Source organism: Battus philenor, unplaced genomic scaffold (assembly GCF_028537555.1).
Source record: "Battus philenor isolate CCGP_79_NKW_IND1 unplaced genomic scaffold, ilBatPhil1.0.hap1 SCAF_5, whole genome shotgun sequence".
Classification (NCBI taxonomy): domain Eukaryota; kingdom Metazoa; phylum Arthropoda; class Insecta; order Lepidoptera; family Papilionidae; genus Battus; species Battus philenor.
This window is the reverse complement of record NW_027181715.1, coordinates 4,801,874-4,817,410: the sequence shown is the minus strand read 5'-3', so window position 1 is coordinate 4,817,410 and position 15,537 is coordinate 4,801,874. Positions and strand designations below refer to the sequence as shown.

The 15,537-nt window shown below is 33.4% G+C and overlaps 1 protein-coding gene across 1 annotated transcript; it reads right to left on the bottom strand.

Moving 5' to 3' along the window:
• Positions 1-2,544: 2,544 nt before the first annotated feature.
• On the bottom strand, positions 2,545-4,628 carry LOC137929842 (uncharacterized). The gene has a single exon (XM_068772959.1). It carries the CDS (start codon positions 4,626-4,628, stop codon positions 2,616-2,618), a length of 2,013 nt encoding a protein of 670 aa, XP_068629060.1. The 3' UTR covers positions 2,545-2,615.
• Positions 4,629-15,537: the final 10,909 nt, after the last annotated feature.

The window sequence follows — 15,537 nt, the reverse complement described above, 5'->3', positions numbered from 1 at the left end:
TATTGATGAAATTTTTGAACTTGGAAATGATGAAATATCTTTAAAAATTTGATGAATTTTATTGAAAATGTGTGAGAGAGGCCTTTGTACAGCTGAAATGATGAAAATTTAATGACTAAAAGGTGAATTCGGTTTTTAAATTGCGTGTTTACTTATTCTTTATTTCAATACAATTCTTATATACCGGTAATATAATAATTCACAAATAAATATTAATGGTAGTGTTTCTGATATTTTTGAAGAATATATGCTGTCGGTACTGCTGCGAGATTTAGTAACTAGTATTCTTTACTTGTTTAACACATTCACGTAATTTTATTATTTTATTGTATAATACATTACGAATGCTATTTGTAAAGTAATAAACTCAATGAAGTATCTTTGCTTCGATAATACTTTAGGATTTTGTACGATTGTGTTAATGTTACTCTAAGATATTTTACATTTGTCGTTCCGGTTCACAAGTGTTTTAGCCGTTGCTTTGTAGTTTTTGTTAAATGTTGTTCTTTAGTTTTAATACGAGGAGATGCTTTAATGACTTTAATTTTTTTGTTAAAATATCAGTATTCTCTATAATAAATCCGATTTGATGTTTCATCGCAGAACGTCGGTAACTTGTTTTGTTTTCTGTAACAATGATACCAAAGACAATTGAATATCCTTTACAGTAGAGTTGTAGTGCGTGGTACGTCACTACGATTGTAGCTCTAGTGTTGTAATTTAAATATAAAACGTTATAGATGATATAATAACTAATATAAGACTTGTATTATAATAATATTAGCATATTGTACTAGAATTGGTATACAAAAGAGAGAATATTTTTAATACCTTTGAGTATTATAGTGTGGACATTGTAATAAGCTATTGTCTTAATAAAAATGAAAAATACACATTCACTTTGTTGCATTTTGGAAATGCCGTTTGAACAATTACTTCAAATAATATGGAACAAGTTATTTGATTTGCAAATATTACATGATCAACAACTTAGTTGTTTACAGTGAAATTATAATTTTTAAGCCATAACTTTATGTAATGTATACCTTATCAGGTATATTATTCTTATCACATTAAATTATGGATTACGTACGAATATTTGATTTTTATTTATACCCTTAACCCGAAACTTGAATAAACAATTAAAAGTTAAAATTTTGAATCAAAAAGGTCTATTGGAGCAGGCCTGTTTAAAAAATTATGACTTATCCGAAAATAAAAGTGAAATGTGTAAATGACTCTGATATTCTACTTCTATGAATAAAAATGGATGTCTCTTGATAATAAAGGTACATCCAGTAGTTCTCTAAATATCGTCACGGATATTATAACCAAAAAATTAGTATTTGACGATATTACTTAGTAGAAAAGAATGGCTATCCACAGGTCAAACTAGTAATGAATAATGTAAATTAGGAAGTCTACATACGCTGCGATAGCTTGTGTAAAAACGCACTAAACTTAAGCAGTTTATGCTGCATAACAAAAGCTACACGCATTTTGTAGATTAGGATGAGACTACTCAACATAGGCCTAATTTGTTCTGGAATTCTCATAGCGCTGCCTAGTTACCCACTACTATTTTAACGTTATAAAATGTCAGCATTCCGCCCTATCAAAGAAGGCAATCTTGTCACCTCTAGTTGTCCAATTGTCTTGTATCCTCCAGTTTATTAGACAGAAATGTAGAAACTGTTTATTGCTATTGGAAGGTATTTTAAAAATATTAAGTCGGAAACCCTGCGGCGTTAACGTGTACTTGAATATATTCTACTTCTTTGAAGGAATGAGCGGAAGAAACTTAATAGAACTAGCTCTGAATGCAGGTTTTCTTTACGAGGGACAAAAAATAACTTCTTTGTCTATTTACGACAGACTTTGAAGTGATACCTAGAAAAAATCTAAGAGGTTTCTATGAAATTACTTCATCAGGTAAACCGCTGTAATGAGTGATCGAATAGATTGATCATTTACTGTACTTGAAGTCTTTATATACGAGTCTTTAACCAGTCGTTATTTTCTACTGCATATTCGGGTTAATTCTAGTAACAATTCAGAGACGATTGTGAGAGTTCTGCTTGGTCTTTCTTCAAAAATATTATAAATGGCGAAAATCAACTGTCTATTAAATTTGTCCACGTTATATTCAAAACCCGAAAATTGGAGAGGAAGAGCTGGCCAAAACTAATGTCTGGGAGTGGAATGAAACCTGAAGGATATCTGTCCGAAGTGGGTGAATGTCCTCATTGCATTGAGTAGAGCATCCCATAGAGTGAAGGCCATCTGGAAGACTGTTTATGCTTTGATGACATAAATTTTATAGCAACATTTAAAGAATAGCCATGTCAGACAGGTAATTAAAAAAAAATATTTTACAAAATCCACATTTTATTTAAATTTAAAAAAAGTAGTAAAAAACAAGTCATTACAAAATCAAAGTAAAACGTCAAAAGTGGATGGAGGATCATGTTACTGTAAATACGGTGAGACCCGTATATACAAAAATTTACAGCACAATGAATTTTCCGACCACAAAGTAAAACTATGTAATTTAGTTTTACTATAAATTTTTATGTCACCTCCTTCAAAATCCCATCAAACTTGCAAGACTTTTCCTATTCATCACGTTCAACTGGCTTCATACAGCTGTATCGCTTGTTTGCCAGCAATCTTTTACGCTCCGCCGTTTCTTTTACACTATATGGATGCATCAAGATCAAATCTTCTACTCTTCCTGTAAGATATGAAAAATAAATTTCCCGAAATTTCTTATCGGGAAATTGAGCTTGACACATTGATGGCCACATCATGTTGTTGAAGTTCGCGATAGATTTAAATAATTCCATTTTGTATTTGTGAGTATACTTACGGAAATTCTCAACTAATTCGTGTTTATGGACCCAGTTCGTGGTTCCTGAGTATTTTGTATCTTTAGGGGGATAAACATGGACATAATCTTTTACTTCGAGGCTCCAAAACTTCTGCCAATCATTAATACTTTGATTTATAAAACGGATTTTCTCTTTAGAACTATAAGGGCCAAACATGCGATTTCGCATCCATTCTTTTAGTTCCGGTACCAGATGTATGTCTGGCAGTCTAGCCGCAATATTTTCTCGTCTCAACATTCTAAGCGCAACTCTTAAATATTCTTCTGGTTTAAGATTGTCACCCAATGTTTTTTTCTTTTTATCTTTTTTCTCTCTCGGAGGCGCACCGAGCATACTCTCTGTATCCCAAACGCGTTTGAATTCTTTTTTAACATGTAGTTGCTTTTCATCCAAATCATAAATAGTTTCGTAATTAAATCGAAAGGGTCCATTTTCAGTTGGCTTTTCAAAGAACGGTAATTCTTCGGGTAGGAAAGCGCCTTCATTTCCGTAGTCGTAGTAGTGGCCGCAATAACATTTTGTATCTTTGACGTACTGGAAAACGGAGTCGTACCATTTTGCGACACAATCGCAAGGATCGGGAGTGGGTGGGGGCGGGCGAGCGCGGAAACCGCAATTGATATTTAGGTATCCACCATTAATGTACGCGTAGCCCCCGTGTATCATGTAGCCCTCGGGCGGCAATATGGAGATACTTCCAAGATTGAAAACGTACTTATTATTAAAGACGGAGACACCCAGTATCACATATTGTGAGTTTTTCATGCCAGTAGATGGCGCTACTGGTTTTTTACGTCGGGGCTTTTTATTTACAGTTGATCCAATTCCAAACGGGGCTTTTTTGTCTTCGAGTATACTTATTTTCGAACTTCTTCGCCCTCTGCGTAAGCTGCTGCGGCGTCCCAGGGGTTTCATTGATATATTGTCTATCGAAGAACAAGGTACCAAGGGTATGATGCCGGCCAACTTATCACAGTATGAACGGGGTAGTTTCTTTTTAGGCGGCGGCGGCGGTGGAGGTAGGGGAGGAGGTTTACGTATAAGGGGTTCGGGTTCATAGGGTTCGTTAAATAAATCCAAATCAGGCAAAGGTGGTGGTTTTTGCGACTTGCGTTTCGGAGGTTGATATAAACATGCTACCATTTCTTCAAGATAAGGCGATTTTAAAACCGGTTTAACCTTCGCTTCCGGTTTAGGTTCCTTGTATATCTCTGGTTCCATATGGAATATGGCTTGTAAGGACTGTACTAGATGAGGTAGACCCAAATAAAGTATGGCCGACAACAAAAGCTTTCCGTTAAAATTGTATACGGCTCGTTTACCATCTATGGCATGGCCGAAAATCAGACCAAATACATTAGCGAGCATTTGTTTAGGGTCTTTGCGTCCCGTGATTACACAATGCATGAGATCTTCTGTGCACAGTCTAGGATATACACCCAAGAGGCGCACTACTTGGTCTGACCTCAACGGTCGTCCTTCCAGTACATCTTGATAAATTGAAAACTCTAATGTATCTAAGGCTCTTCTTTGAGGTTCACTAAGTTCGTAATACCAGTTAGGACCGATGGAGGCAATAATTCTTTTCATGAAGCGCTTGTGTCTTTGTTTACGGATTTCTTTCAATTCATCCATAAAAATTTTCCGTTCCCTCGTTTTTCGCCTGTAGATGACTTCCACTTTACGAGGAACAACATCGATGTTTTGGTTAATGTTACTTTCGTGATTGCTACCCATTATTATTAAAATTAAAATCGAAATAAAAGGAAACTTAGGGAAAATTTTAATTACAGTGATTTACAGTAATACATACAATTAGAAAAATAAAGTGACAGTAAAGTCAACTGTCTAAATATTGTTTTATTTTTTTTCTCGTAGTATGATGTCGTTATTGAAAATAATGTTAGTAATATTTTTTCCAATTCTATCATTACATATATAAATATTTTACATACCATAGTATTGAAGAGAAAAATAAATTTTATTTTATAAATAAATAAAGTGAAATAAAATTAATTGAATATAGTTTTGTCTATGCTTTTATAATAAATTTATTAAAATTATGAATGTCACTGGTAGAGTATACCAGTGCCATCTTGTGTCGAGTAGATACATCAAAGAAAAATTTCTTAAATATGTAAATTGAATTGAATGTTCCTACATAATTATTATTTTTGCATTACTTTAATAAAATGTTGAAAACAAAATTGTTATAGTTTGTGTAATATGAAACTTATATTGTAAACTATAACTTGTTAATTGTCCAGATTGAAAAAAATTGATACATAATTCATTTAAAACAATTCGTTAAATACGTTTTGGTAAAAAAGTTTTCAAAGAACAGCTTGTAGGGGAAACGGTTATAATAGCGCCAGGCCGCGTAAATCACGCATGTATTAGGTAAATATCGGGGTGACGGCGCGTCAGCTATGTGTCAGTGACGCCGGTCGGGGGCCGGTGCGGCGATCAGCTGGCTGAAACTCGGCCGGTCGAAGACCCGCGAGGGTTAACGTCCCTGCCTTCATCCATCACCTGAATAATTCCTTGTCTCATTCATACGCACCGGCGAGCACATCTCAATATTTAAACTCCTTCCGCCTCTCCGTAAGCCATCAATCAATCGAGACGACTAACATCAATGCGGTGAAATGCAAAATCGATTCATCGGCTTAGACGATCAATGGAACTTGTATTCATTAACTCATATTCAAATAGAATCCACGATTTTTTTTTATCTATCAAAATACGTACATATTGTCGTTGTCTTATACATGTATGTCTGTACAAGTATTAAATGCTTTTTAGAATGTTCATTTTTGGATTTCTTTAGAGAGAAAAATATTTATACAGGATGATTGGTTATAGGTGTAAAAGCTATAATAAAGCCTTAATACGAATTTCCAGTAACAATGTATAAAGTTATCATTTTAAAGTACGTTACATTAACTTATTTTTTCTATTGAAATGCAACGGGAAGGACAGATAGTCAAAAATAATTAATTATAATATGTTGTATTATAATTCAAATTTGCCAAACGCTTTTTCTTACTATATTATTCGTACGTTGCTTATTATTTATGAAACCATTGATTTCTGGACAGGGTTTACACTATACCCTGTCGATAGAATCACTCGTTTAAAGCCTTTACATTTATAACCAATTAGCCTGTATACATAATTATTATTGTCTAGTATTTAATAATGACGAATAAATTATGATTTGGTTTTCTTTGAAGAGAACAATGAATAAAATTAAATATGAAATCCGAAACTTGTTGTCATATGTTGTTTTAGTACTTGATTTTTGAATCATAAAATTTTTATTAATGTAAATAAAAATAAACGGTCTGTCCACATTTTCAAAAAAAAAACGTTACTGTTTACTGCTACTTGAGACTCATAATGTAGTACGCATTGTAGGATTCATTTTGAACTAAATTCTGTTACTTGACCTTACTGTAGTTGCCATGGTCGATGTACTGAGTAAAAAAATGATTTATATTTCTTTAATTTAACGACCAGCGTTCATTGAACAAATTGTGACTTGTAATGTCGTTGATTTTAGTATCGTGCAATGTACTTTAGAGAGTGACAATTACATTCGTAGGTAATTTTTGGTTAACTATATAATTTAAATTGTATAAGATGAACAAACATTTCGTATCAATGTTGTACATTTTATTTACGATATTGCTTAAATTATTACTGTAAAAATGTGCTTTTACCTGAACGGAAATATAGTTTTAATATTTGCAACGAAGAACAAACAAATTTCTAATATTCATTTGACACTGTGCAGTCTTTCTTGAAGACATTTTTAATATATTTATCTACTTATAGACACGTATATAAGAATTACTCCTATGAAGCGATACACTTTATACTCATCACGTATTCTCTTAAACCATAAGGTCTAGAGCCTTAACGGTTAGTAAAAATATTATTTTTATCTACTAGAGAGCATCTTTAAAAGTATTTTATGAAATTTTACTCGCAGTGGGTTTAGAGTACGTTCATCAAAAACATTTTTATAAAATATACCTTAACAGTTTTTTGGTTTTCATAGTGGATTACATTCGTAAAATTCATCCATGATAAATAATTAGGTGGATAACAAAATTTGATATTTCGCCCTAAATTTTACCCCACGCGAAGTGAGCAGGGAGCAGCTAGTCCTTGATAAAGAAACTCCTGAATGCTCTATGGAGATAAGTTGGATGCAAAAGCTTTTTCGTAGGTTGTTATTCGCAGTAATTAATTTCTCAACTATTACATAATTAAAAATATATATAACTATTAGTTACTGTAATAAATATAATAAATAATAATAAAAATAATTGTGAAGATTCATTTGGCGGAGGTACGTTGAACTGTACTTTCTTGCATTTCTATTGAAAGAGATATCTATCTCGCATCGGCTGCGTGTAGGCAGGGCCGGGCAGCTCACGAGGCGTTCACTTTCTTCGTGTCAGGAAGTATCCAAAGCCACTTTCACTCCATTCAAGATCACAGCCGCACGTTCCGCCAACCGTTCTGCTGCTAACAATAACTCGACATTGTCGTCGGACGGCTAGCTCTCTTTACTTTCCCGACTCGCTGCGATCGGATTATATTATGTTACGGTTTTCGTATCTATTATTAGTTATACACGCACAGCAGGTTGTCTAAGTACACTGAGCTGTAGCCACTTGAAAATCTTTCATTCCCATCGGTTTTTTAATTTAACTCCTTTGCCATCAAAAAGTGAGCCCTCTTTTGATCTATATTTATTTATCCATTATCAATTGTTAAAATTTAAATCATAATAAGCAATTTTAGAGCACAGAACAGATAAGACGTCTTTTTACATGTATGATTTTAATTAAAACAGTGAACAAAGATTACTTTTTATACCGAGTATTGTATTTTATTTTTGCACATAAACATAAATACATATATAAGGTTGTACGATGCCGAGACTGATTATTCTCCTTTTAATAAAATTAAAGTTTTAATAAAAAGATTTATTAAAATCACTTAATTATGATTGTTTACATTCATGATTGCTAACTTCGTTCGTTCCACGGATTTTCGTCATGGCATGAATGTAAATATTACGCATTATAAAAAATCAGGTTAACTTCAGGAATTGTTTTGTCAGAACGATTTCAGGCAGGCATTTCCCCGGCGGGTCAATGACCGAGCTCTTATCTCGTATGCATGTGAGTGTGCACGTGTCGCGTTGAGCTCTGCGCCTGCGTCTATTGTAATGTGTCCACACTATCATTCTCTTTATAGAATCGTCTCGGTGGTTAAGTTTTTTTTTTAAATATACTCTCTATAGTTCAAACCCTATATATTTGTTTCTACTCTTAGTAAATACAGTTGCTTCTCCTTAAGTAAGTAGTGGGTGTAGCGTAGAGTAGTAGTGGGTGGATAGTCATCAAATCATTTTGATTTAAAATCTGTCAGTTTATCACTGGTTTCTCATTAAAGTGAAATAGTGTAAATTTTAATTATGTAAAATTTCGAATTTTAGGTTTTTGATCCCAAGATTGTATTTATTAATTTTAATAGGGAATTTTGATAATAATGGTATCCCTAGTCCGTATGTGTATTACTCGTGAGCATACATTATTATGCAACGCTTACAGGGCGAGTTAGCTGCCATATCAAAAAGTCCATCAAACGTCTCTTTTTAGTGTACTGATTAATATTATGGGTATAGGTGCCTTGTCGGTCGTCGGAAAACGCTAAATGTAAGCCTCTTACAACCGATCCCATTGAAAATCTACAAGGGAGGCCTATGTCTTGCAGTAAACGTCTTGTAGCGGAAATGATAAAAAGGGTCATGATGAAGAGGCGCCATTTTTACTATCTTATTTGATGGCACACTATTTACTTTCTTATGTTTCGAACCTTAAGGTAAGGTTTTGAAATGTTTAATTTACAGCTGCTGTTACGTGTCTAAATGTGTAAGTAATGATACTTCTCTAAAATATACAAAGTCGACAGTTAGAGGACACAAGCTGACAAGTATTGAGTTACTGTGCGTCGCAGTCTACAGCGCCGGTTAATTTTATTCCATATCTTGGCAGGTGGCACTTCTCAGTTCCTTAAACACGTAAAAGTAAAAGCATGGAGACAAGGTTTTCCTTTGACAAATAGCCACAGCTTTGGTTAGGGGAGTGAGAGGAGTGCCCAAATACTGGGTGAACAACCTCTTAATGCTTGGAGGAGACATTTTATTTTTACCATAGATCGCAGCTTCGCTTTCATAGATACAGTGTTTCAATTTTAAACTTAATTACATAAAATATTTCGTCATTTTCGTCAATTTCATGGATGAATACAAAGTAATGAATAAAAATTGTTACTTAAAACATGTGTTTCAAAAAGTAATTAATAAGGTAGTTAGGGTAACAAGTAACATACAAATTTAGATTATAATTTCAGGTATGAATATTTTTAATAAATCATTATTTATTTAATTACAGAGAAAAACTTGTTTGAAAATAAATAAATTTACGTGTCGATTATGAGACTTGAAATTTAATACAGATTTATCTTATTTTGTTGTATACACATACCTATAGTGAGATTATAGAAAAAATATTATTATAATAAACTTTAAAGGAAAAGATGTAGACTATGGAGTAATTTGTTTTATATGCAAATGTATATTTCATTTAGTGCTATGTAGTTCTTACGTAAGGTAAAGTTCTTTAATATTTTTTTATTATTATTTATGCAAAATAAATTGCTAATAAGTAACTTTTTTAATAGGAAGTATTACACATAAAGTAAAACAATAAATCTTTTCACAATATAAAACTGTTGTTGGTATTAATTGTCGATCCCCAATGCAGAGGGGCGCGAAACAGTGATTATGGTTAAATCGAACACACTTTTATAATTTGTCGAAAAAGCTATACCATTACCCATTTCCAGCACTATGATGTCAAAAATTGTTTATTGTAAATACGGGGTCGTTGCACTTTATAAAGGATAAACAATCTTGTGATACGTTTCGTCACGTTATTCACCGATTGTAGGCGATCTCAATCAATAAATTAAATGTAAACAAAACGTCTGCGTTAATGAAAGTATTATAAATATTCCAGTAGACAATAAATTAATTACAATGATTAAAGCTAATTTACATAGTGATTGTGAACAATCGCGGAACAATTCCGTCGCCGGTCGACGTACGAACAAAAATACCGGGCCGTTATCGTTATCAGTCTAATTATAGCGGAGCAAGGACCTCGGCTGTTCGAGTCAAGGGTACGTTCACTTCCCAAGTTCAAAGGTCATGAAGGTCACGGCTGAAACGTTCGCCACTAAAGTTGTATGAGGTTAGAGTTGTATTCGGCGGTTTGCGGGCGTGGCCTTGAAATGGAAACTGATCCAATCAACTTTTTCTCTCACCGAATCGATCGTTTATTACAGATTTTTTAAAACAATCTTCAACATTTTTAAAAAAATTGGAATATACTTTCTCATTTAATTACATAAGCGCATATTTAAATTTACGTAAACACGTTAAAGCAAAATGTACCCAGTGTAAAACATAAAGATGTTTGCATTTTTATAACGCCTACGGCATACAACCTGCTGTATAAGCTGTTATTTCTTAGTACAAACCTTAAAGAAGTGGTTATATTCCGAACGAGCCATTTATATTAATTGGTTCCAGCTACTGGATCTTACGAATACATTCTCCATAATTATAAATATTTATATTAAGTGTTTGATAACTAAGAGAGTTACGGGACAGTTTTTATTATACTCTTCTGGGGAAACATAAGATTATGTGGGTTTGTACCACATAAAGGGCCACCGTAGTTTGTGCCTCACCCAACCCTGTTTAAACTCACCTGGGGCTTTAAGGTGCTGGACTTAACACTACGTACCGGCAAAGACAAAGTCGAGAAGACTTCACCCACGAGATGGACAGACGACTTTACTAAAGTGGTCAAAAGACACTGGTTGAAAGGTACCGGCCGGTTTTATTAGAAATCGGTGGGAGAGATCTATGGTTTATCATCAATCATCATCATTTCATGATGATGTTACCTTACGAATCCTCGCAAATATGTTTAGAACCGAGTGAATAGTGAACAGTAGCGTTTATAGAGGATAATCGCTGTCGGTAGTGATACCGGTATTATAAAAGGTTAACTTGGACAAAATTCTCAAAACAAGAGACGCATGAAGATGAAGTGTTCTTAGAACCAGTCCTTTAAAACTGCCTGACTTTAGATCTATATCCAATTAAGCCAGAGTTACTATTTGGTACTCCATATATTCCTTAGATATAGTAGTTTTTTAAAAGTAGCCACGTTTTAGTTCCCGGAAAAATCTTTTGTATATAAGTCCATAATATCAAGTTGTTCATAATATCCTATTATCTTACAAGACGTGTCTAAACCGTTATATGAAATTCCTGGCACCTATAACCCACAAAACCTCTTCCGTGATGGTCATAACATTTGGAGAGGTTCTGATATCTTCTACGAACCGTACCCTTCGATATTGTGCCTCATCACGTTCAGGGGCAAGTTGAGTCTCTGCGGGAACCTTGACATGGCACTGAAGAAAATAACGCTATAATGCAATATTAACTAAGCCACATAATACGGTGCTCCAGATTATGTTTTAATTGTTACCAACGTTTTGACCGAATGGAACAGTGACCACCAGCTAGTAGACAAGTCATGGTTATGGTACCCACTAGTACCCACTAGGTCGCGGGAAGTCTTTAGATGAGGGTAAAGTAAGACCGCCCATTGTAGCGATCTGTGGGGAGGTCTGTACCTTTCTGTGGTTGTCTATCAGCTGACAAGATGATGTCTGTCTTTTTTTTGACAGGCTTGACTTGGTTTTGTAAAGAATCTCTCTTCGCCCCTTTATCAACACAAACAGCTTCTACGATCCCAACCTGCGATTACTACGGCATTGTAAGTTACTAAACTCGTAAATCTCAATGATTTATGTTAGTTTTTAGTATTCAGTACATTTAACTGCTATGAGATTAACATAACTAACATTACTTCTGTGTCTTTAGTGTTTCAAATAAGACGTGGTTAAAGTATCTAATATTCAATAACATTATAGATATGTGTTTTATAAGTATACATATAAATAAGTCAACGACCCTTTATTAGTAATTATTAATAAAAACATATCAGTGTAAATCATTAGTGCTCCTTGAAGAAACATTCTACTAGTATTCTCGAATAATAGATAATTGAATACGATGTTATTATAATTATAAATTAAGTAATATATTGTAATAAATTAGGGTAATAAATATTATATAATATTAATATCGTTACAAGTTATTTTGTTAGTATAATGTTTAGGTAATAATTAATTAAATTAAAATATTTTTAAATAACATAGTTCTAGTCGTTTGTTGAAGATTCGAAAATGTTGTCCAATATCAGTTCCGGATTTTAAACCTTCGTCGGCTTATTATTAATGAATCACTCAATAATGAAAAGAATTGTCCAGATTTGTTTTATATTCAAACTATCTATCATCATCACCATTTCTGCCGCAGCAATTCTACCGCTGGGCTACTGTTCAATATATTAGTAATATTATTAAAATAGAGACTATCAAAAGATCCGCCAGGTTTATAGCGTTCTTTAACTCTAATTTTCGAACTGTATATGTATATGTATGTATGTAATTGTTTAGTAATATGGGAAGGCATACCAGAGCATATTATTCGTTTAAAGTAAATTCATCGAACGACAAATGATCGTGATAAGGTATAATCATCAAAATAATCATCACACGGATGTGATTTCGGCACCAGTTTAGCATTTCGATGCCGTTCGATTGAATTATGCTGCATAAATGTTTATATGTTTCTCCTATTAATGCAGAATTGGTTTAAAATGACTATTGGTCACGTGTGTGCTGTTTTTGAGCGCCTGTAGCACTATGATTATGTATCGGTGGAACGTTACGTATTGACAATGGCTTACCGGTTCTACGCTATGACGTGGCGCGATTGTTTGCGTGAATGCCCTTCCGTTTGTGGAAGCTTGTATTTGTGTGCGTGTAGGATCGCGTTACAGCTGAAACTCGGGGCGCCTGCCGAAAAGTGCGGTCGACGACCCGGTCAGAAGCGCGACCGTATAGCGGGACTCAACAACCTTGGTACTTTGTCTAAGGCGTTCGTTAGAATATTTTGCGATCTATTGCTGTTTAGCAAACGTTAAATTGAGATTACTTTTATAATATTTTTAATAAATAAGTTGATTGTAAAGCATCTTTTTATTTCATATACAATATGAAGACAATCGGTAAAAAATTACATTAACGTTTCGAATATTATTAAAAAAATTATGACGTACTTTGATAAAATAGTTTTAAATGAAAATGATGATTCCTGTAATTTAATATAATTGATTAAAAGAGGGCATTGTTATCAAAATCTAATTCACTTATATTTAGAAATTGATTTAATTTATTATTATTTATTTATTTTAAGAACGGATCCACATCAAGGTTTATAAGAAGTAAGTGCGAAATAGAAAAATGTCTGCGGATAATGTTCACAAAAAAAGTTAATAAAGGAATAAAATTGTCAAGTAATATAAACAAATAAACAAAAAATTTAATCGCATTATGTCGTGTGTTCTTTTCTCTAATTTCATATTCCGTATTATAAGAATAAATAACAAATTTTAGTAAACTTAAAAACAAAGATAGCGTTCGTCACTGCTTACAAAACAGAATGCGTTATCGTTATCTCGGCAAGTATCAAGCATGCGCAATCAGCGCATGATGCGCGGTGATATATTTGGTGACATTGAACCGGGTCCATTGCCAACGACCTCACTCCTCGGGGAAGCTCGGTAGTTTGCGTAATCGCTCCTGCGTACGGGACGCGACCCCGCCGTACGCACACTAACGAACCCGCACCAGGGTTGTCAGACCTTCCTAGCGATATGCCTTTGACTTAAATAATGAAGGAAATAATAGAATAGGGCTATATTTTTCAACAGCTTATTGTAGAATATTCGTATAAAATGTCAAAATCAAAAAATGCTTACGAAAAAATGAAGACAGACGCATAAAATTTTAAGAAAAATTTAAATAGAAATCTTTTGAGATTTCGCAATTTTATATTCGTGATTGTAGTTTTGTCCAGACGTACAATATTCATTTCATATTTAAATAAAATTTAAATACATGTGTTTTTATCTTTTCTGATGTTAAAAGAAAATGATATATGAAAATATCACATGACGTGTCGATATACATGCTATTTAGACATCGAACGTCATCGGACCTGAATAAATCAAGACGTCTACGAAAAAATGGTGCTTCAACGAAGCGCTTCGTTTCTTTTTAAAACTGTCGCTGCTAAAGAAGCAATTAATTTGCGCCCCTTTTGGCTCAACATAGGGAGCGCCGCACGCTGTTCCATTTCAAGTAGTTATAAAACTAAGGAACTAGTTGCCGACTTAACATATTTTTCTGCCTAAATTATTCAGTGACCGTTAAAATATTTTTAAAATATATCCATCATAATGCAATACATGGTTTATGTAACTTACGGGCTGATTGGTATGGTATATTGGTATCATATGGTATAAAAACTTTAAAAGGCTAAATCTATGGGTGTTATAAATTAACATATGGAAAACCCTGTCTAAAAATCATTTGTTTCAGAAATAATAAATAACGTAATGATAATAAAGTATATGCGTTTTTAAGCTCGATTTAATGAAGTAATTAAAATTAATTAGTGTATACTACCTGTCCCTGTAGACTTTATACTGCCAGAAGTTATAGGTTGGTCACATTTCAGTAGAGTTTCAGAGTGATCACTTTATACAATATGATTGTAAACACACACCGACACAATTAGGGGAACAAAAAAGGTAGATTTTTTAAAAGTTTTTGTAAATCTTCAGAAGTAGTTTTTATTAACGTGTAAGTAACGACTAAACGGTAGGTATGCCCCTCCTCGAATATGGTTACCGCCCTAGCCACTGAAGTTGCTGGCAAATCACTCATTTTGCATCAGAACAATGTGCATTATTGAAAGCAAACAGTTAAATGAGCCACAATTACAACACACAACATTCAACAAAGTTCTTATCAGAAACAATTAGGACACTCGATGTCAGCAAATTCTTAGAAGAACCATAACCTGTCACCGCACTTGAAAAGTGTGAAATTTTTAAAGTATGTTACACCTTAAGAGGGTACTTACACGTTTATAAAAACTACTTCTCATGATTTTACAAAATTTAAAAAAAATCTACCTTTATTTTGTGTTCCCGTCATTGCGCTGGTGTGTAGATGTAAAAACTTCACCCCTTTAAGGTTTCTATGTAATAATCACCCTTTATAATTAAACATTAATAATATTCCAATTTATAAAAAATATTATAAAATATTTTGATTTGTAATTATAAAAGTAATGTTGTTGTTGGTGCAGCATTAACAGTATTTTTATGTCGTATAAATCAAATAATTTATTTTTTCTTTATTGAAAAGAGTTGCTCATAGTTTCTCTTCTCTGTACTCCTTTTTTCTTGGGATTCTCTTTTTACACATAGATAATAAATCCTCTATGCACCTCTACGTGCTTATCGTTATAGCTAATGTGTATTGATTCCTTTTACCACATAAA

What these genes read in the sequence shown, in the direction of transcription:
- LOC137929842 (XM_068772959.1), bottom strand. Translation starts at nt 4,628, where the DNA reads ATGGGTAGCAATCACGAAAGTAACATTAACCAAAACATCGATGTTGTT.